We start from the raw sequence: 6,000 nt of genomic DNA, 5'->3' as shown, positions 1-6,000 counted from the left end.
AGTTTGTAAAATGATAACCTTTACAGCTAATTGATGTGGAGAGGATGATGATTCACCCGATCGACGTCTTTGAGCCATTATGATACTAGCTGATTAATGTAATGTAAACCCTAGAATCCTTCACTGATGGCTCACAAACACTCCTGGTTTTTAATTAAACTGAAATACTAGCTAGATGCCGCGTGAGAAAAACTCGAACTGATGGCTCACGAACACTAAACTAGGGTTTCACAAGATCGAGCTGCACTTGCATGTCACGAAGGAGGGAGGTACCCTAATGATCATTTTTCTTTTAATATCAAAGTTTTTTATGTGGTTCGGATGCCTGAGAAATGATGACTGATCAGAGGAGTTGACGGTAGGGTTATATTCGATAATAAACATTATTTATCTATGCCTTTTAGTAAATACAAAATCGTAATATATTTTTTAGTAAATACATTAACCGTAGTATGCTTGGTAAATTATCGAAATCATAAAGTTTAGACAACGACAAAGCAGTTGATGTTGAGTTAAAAGAGACAAAGCGTTGCCAATTATTACATCAGATAATAAAAAAGAAAAAAGTGCAAATTATTACATCAGAAGAAAAAAGAAAAAAAAAAGAAAAATTAAATAGATACGTATCTATATCATCTACGCTTGGCAGCAGGCCTCCTCGGCCAACTCCACGCCGGTGATGCTCTCGTCCTCCACCGAATAGCGCTGCTCCTTGTAAACGTACCCCTTGGCGGCGAGGAGGTACACCGCCAAATTGACGCCGGACAGCGCCGCCAGCAGCCAATAGAAGTTGTAGAGCTTCCCCTGGTTGAGGTCGTCGGCGAGCCACGCGCCGTGGCCGCCGGACCCGGTCCCCGTCAACTTGTGCACCACCGCCACCAGCGCGGAGCTAAAGAAGAACCCCAGCGAGAGCGTACTCAGGAACAGCCCCGTGCTCATGGTCTTCATCCCCTTGGGGCACTCCCTGAGGAAGAAATCCAGCTGGCCGATGTAGGTGAAGGCCTCGCCGGCCCCGACGAGGAAGAACTGCGGAACGAGCCAGAAGACGCTGAGCGGGACCGCCCCGCCAGTGCGGCGGGCGGCGTGGAGGCGCTTAATCTCTGAGAGGGCGGCGGCGACCATGGCGAGGATGGAGAGGAGGAGGCCGACGGCGATGCGCTGGAGGGGGGATAGGCCATGGGCGTGGGCGGTGAGACGGCGGGCGAGGGGGACGACGAGGCGGTCGTAGACGGGGACGGTGGCGAGGATGGAGGCGACGAAGAAGACGGTGAGGGAGGCCGGGGGGATTTGGAAGTGGGACCCGATGCGTCGGTCCATGGTGGTCGCTTGGGAAACCGAGAAGGTGGTCATCTGGGCGTACACCGTCCAGAATATGATGGTGGTGGCCCAGACGGGCACCATCCGGACCACGATCTTGACTTCTTCGACGTCACTCACCGGCGACAGCCGCCACTTGCTAGGCAGCGCCGGCGGTTGGCCGCCGGCGGCGGCGTCGTCCGGAATGGCGGCCCGGTCCAGGAACCTGGGCCAACAAAAAAAGAAAACTAATTAAACTAGATATTGGCAAAAGGTGGAACCATCATCCTAACAGCCCCGGATCTCAGCCTCACAAAATTTCAGAAGAAGTAAATCATGATTAATGCTGGGCAGGATAAATGATTGAGGATCGAAGAAATTTTTGACGTAATAGATCAGGGTTTTATCCCCGAATATAACTGGCGACTTTCGACTCTACGATTTTATTGGTAAGTTGTAGACATCTAACCAACTGATCTAATTCGTGGAGACTAATTAACCGTGATTGCACTAGATATTGATATTTAAACACATGGAAAATCTGATTGCAAACAAAAATGACAACATTCTGATTTTTGAAAATAATGAACTGAGATGAAAAAAAAAATCCTATTTTTTTTGTCCCCTCTGTCCCTCTTCCCCAGTTCATTTCTCTTCCTGTCAGAAATAATTAAAGTTCAGGGATTTAATTAATTTGTTTTTTTCCCCAATGCTCTGTCTCTATCTTGGGGAGGTATATGTGCATTTAATTATGATCCAATAATAATAATTGCGAAGCTTCACTCGATAAGATGACTCACTGTCACGTGCCGAACTTTCAATCATTAAAAAAATATCCAATGATTTATAAGTTTTTTAAATGGATGAGTAAAGAGCCTCATTATCTAAAAGAAAAGAAATTATTAGGGATGGTATGGTTTTTATTTAGTTTAGATTTTTAAACAATTTCATTTTAAGAGTAATAAGGTATCTTAAAAAATTTATTTTAAATTTTAGGTAAGATAATTAAAAAAAATTATATTAATTACTTTATTTATTCTTTAAATTATACATTTATAAATAGTAGTTATTTAAATATAGGAATGAATTCTATTTCTCATTATAAAGGAAAGAGAAGATATAGAAAAACTAATATATAATATATTAAAAAATAGATATTTAAATTTAATAAAATAATTTTTTATCCTATATTATACCTTTTCGATAAAAAACTAGTGTGTAGATACTCTAATAATAGAAATATTTTTTATCTTTGATTTAGATTTTAATTGTATTTTAATCAAATGGATGATCATTATTATTTTTATAGTCTAAACCTTTGAAAGATCCTATTACTCTTGACTTTCTCCAAGTTATCCTGTAAATATTTGATTATTCTTGATTTTCTCTTAAGTATTCAATTATTCTTGAGTCTCCCCTCAATTTCGTTCAAAGTCATCACATATGACATCAGATCTAGATTATAATTCTTCGTTTAAGATCATCCTATATAATATCTAATTTAGACTATGATTCTGATATTATTTCTTAAAATTCATATATTTTTATAATAGTATGATATATTATCCATTTTAAATCTAATTACTATTTGATTTATTTTATATTTTATCTAAAAAGTATATTTAAAAAAAAAAGAAATTCATAATCTTAAATAATTGATAGTGGATAAAATAATTAATATGGGTGATGCAAGCTACATGGGTCAAAATAAAAATAGATTTCTAAGCCGACATCTCCGACATGTCGACATCTCAAATCTAGCTTTGGAGATCTACATTGCTGAAAGTCAACAAGAGACAACACGAGTCTGCAAGTGCATCAGTAGTCGACTAATACATATTTTCCTTGTCTTATTCCGTCCGTGACTGCTCAACTAAAATGCTTAAAATATTAATCATTTGAATTACTAGCTAGTTACGCAAGTCCATAATCGTATTAATTATATAATGAGTTTTGCAATATGAAGAAGCTTATAAATTAATGAGCCCACTCGAACTCAAAACATGTCTAAACATTCTTTGAAGAATGTTTTCCTATTTAAATATATTTAAATATTTTAGAATGATGTTTCTATTCTATCTAGCTAATTACAAGGAAAAAAACAAAAAGAAAAAAAAAATTATCATTGTTTTTTGACCCAGTAAACTGAAAATTTTTCTAGCCGGCAAATTAAAATTTTCATTGTTTCATCCAATAATTGATGAGAGATAATAAAGTCTTTAATGTTATAGGCAAATTAATAAACAGTGTGGATGAGCTGTGTTTTGTCATGTGGATAGCTGCAGCTCAAATGATGGTCACACCCACTCATTATTAAATTATTTTGGACTAGAACTAGCTCACTCAACCAAAGATATGGACTCAACTTGCGATCCACGTTTTGTTTCCTAATGCTATGTCATACGAATAAAACGAACAACTTTACGTGCATGGGTGATTTAAACAAAAACAATTCTGCAAAAGTGAGGCTTGATATTACCAGGGAAGACTAGTCACTCTTGATTTGATAAAAGTCCCTTTACAACTTGACATCTATGTCATCTATATACCAATTGAGTTTTTCATAATCCATCACTAAATTATACGAGAGATAATTATGAGATCAACTTATAATTTAAGACAGGTGTCCGTCGAGAATTGACATCATCTTCATATATGTTTTTATATTAATTTAGGTATTTTATAGTTTATCTTATATAATTAAAATGTTATGTTTTATTTCTATTGTTTACCTAAAATAAAATAAAATATTTACAAGTCTTAACATTATTTTTCTTTTAGTGCAAATAGTAATTCCTTTATTGTATTGAAGCTACATTTGATGTATTAAATTTAAATGATAAATTAATTATATTATATTATATTGGAATTTTGTCCTACATATTTTGTTGGTATTATTATTGTCCAACTAACAAGTAAGTGAGGTGATTACAAGTATGACACTTTTATATTGAAGATAATTAATGGAAACGTGTAATAAAAAAAGTTAGGAAACTAAATCCTATAGTAAAATAGAAAAAGAAAGGGAAACTATATCAAAAAGAATATTTTTTTTTATTGCATATGTTTAAAAAGTAATAGATGTGACCTACATCAACTTTAGAAGAAGATAAACAATTATTAAATAAAGTTTTATCCATTTAAACTTTGTTTTATCTAATTTGTAGATGTAATATTCTCCATGTTGAGTGTTGATGGAAGGTAGAAAAAATTAGTTATAAACTAAGAAAGTATAATAATATAGGTTTTGAAAAAAAAACATAAATAAATGACTGAGCATCAATTAATTCATATAATTAAAAAATAATAATAATAATAATAAATGGAAACTGCAGGTAATAATTTTCGACTGACCTTAACTGGTCGGTGTGCTGCAGCCTCTGCCTCCCGTCCCTCCCCGGCGCCTCCTTCTCCGCCTCTGCTGCGCCGACGTACAGCAACGTCGGGTCCGACGGCAAATCTCTCCCCCGCTTCCGCCATGCCGCCGCCACCACCGCCGCGATCTGCGTCAGCGGGCTCCCCACCAACCGCTTGAACCTGTACTGCCGCGTGCCGGCGAGGAAGACCATCAGCCCCAGCGCGATCGACGCGGCACAGATCCCGTACCCCCACCGCCGCCCGATGTGATCCTGGATGTAGACCAGGACGGTGACGGCGAGCAGCGATCCGATGCTGATGAAGAAGAAAAACCAGTTGAAGAACTTCTGCATCTGCGCCTTCTCCTCCTTGTCGGCCTCGTCGAACTGGTCGGAGCCGAAGCCAGAGACGCTCGACTTTAGGCCCCCGGTCCCGAGAGCGGTCGTGTAGAGCGCCAGGTAGAGCATGCCCAGCTGCGCCCCAGTGGCCTTCTCGCACACGCCGTCCGCCGTGCACAGCGCCGGCCGCAGCCCCGCCACCGCCGTCGAGATCGTCAGGATCGCCACCCCCTGTTCATATAATGCCCCATCTTATAATTTGGAAAATAATTAATTTCCAAATTAATTATTTGCAGGAAAAAAAGGGAGAAGGGGTGCGTACGGAGGCTTGAACGGCGGCGAAGACGGCGATGGTGAGGTACCGGCCGAGAAAGGTATCGCCGACGAAGCCGCCTAGGAGACAGAGCATGAAGGAGGTGCCCAGGAAGTTGGTGACGGCGTTGGCAGCGGCGGCATTACCCAGGTGCATCGTCGCAGTCAAGTAGGTGACCAGATTGACGGCGATCCCCAGCGTCGTCAGCCTCTCGTTGAGCTCCACCACTTCACTCGCACGTCAACATGGATTCGCCATTAATGCTATTTAATCATAATTTACCAGAGCTAGCTGAAATTACAAGTACTGAGAATCGATTATAAGATCTATCTACTACGTGCCTAGGATCATGGCGGCGCTGGTCCAGCCGCCCGTGCGGGATCGGACGGCGGGGCGGCCGCTGTAGTCCCAGGCGTCGGCGACGATCTCGCCAGAGGCTTTGTGTTCCGGCAAGCCAACCATTGTAGTCGGTCGAACTAGAAGAAGATATCGAGGCTTTGTTGTGAATAAGTATGCAGAAACAGAGGAAGAGGGAAGCCATTTATAGATAAGAAAGTTTGGATTTATTTTAGCTTATCCCTCGGTGATCGAACCAGTCCCACGGAAGTTTTTCATCGGCCACTTAGCGACCACCCCATAAATCCAGTGTCCTTCGATTGCGCTTTCATTTGAAGGAAAAATTCTTATAAATACGTC

The 6,000-nt window shown here is 40.0% G+C and overlaps 1 protein-coding gene and 1 long non-coding RNA gene across 2 annotated transcripts; one reads left to right on the top strand and one right to left on the bottom strand.

Moving 5' to 3' along the window:
- Nucleotides 1–481: 481 nt before the first annotated feature.
- Nucleotides 482–5,773, bottom strand: LOC122020741 (protein NRT1/ PTR FAMILY 6.3-like). The gene is made up of 4 exons (XM_042578761.1): nt 5,646–5,773; nt 5,314–5,531; nt 4,651–5,222; nt 482–1,522 (listed from the first exon to the last, which is right to left on the bottom strand). The coding sequence occupies exons 1-4, from the start codon at nt 5,764–5,766 to the stop codon at nt 637–639; spliced, it is 1,797 nt and encodes a 598-aa protein (XP_042434695.1). The 5' UTR covers nt 5,767–5,773; the 3' UTR covers nt 482–636.
- On the top strand, nt 5,066–5,852 carry LOC122020742. The gene is made up of 2 exons (XR_006122311.1): nt 5,066–5,205; nt 5,288–5,852. It is a non-coding gene; the product is annotated as an uncharacterized LOC122020742 (long non-coding RNA).
- The last annotated feature ends 148 nt before the right edge of the window (nt 5,853–6,000 follow it).

This window comes from Zingiber officinale, chromosome 9A (genome assembly GCF_018446385.1).
Source record: "Zingiber officinale cultivar Zhangliang chromosome 9A, Zo_v1.1, whole genome shotgun sequence".
Lineage (NCBI taxonomy): Eukaryota > Viridiplantae > Streptophyta > Magnoliopsida > Zingiberales > Zingiberaceae > Zingiber > Zingiber officinale.
This window is presented reverse-complemented; position numbering and strand designations above follow the sequence as displayed.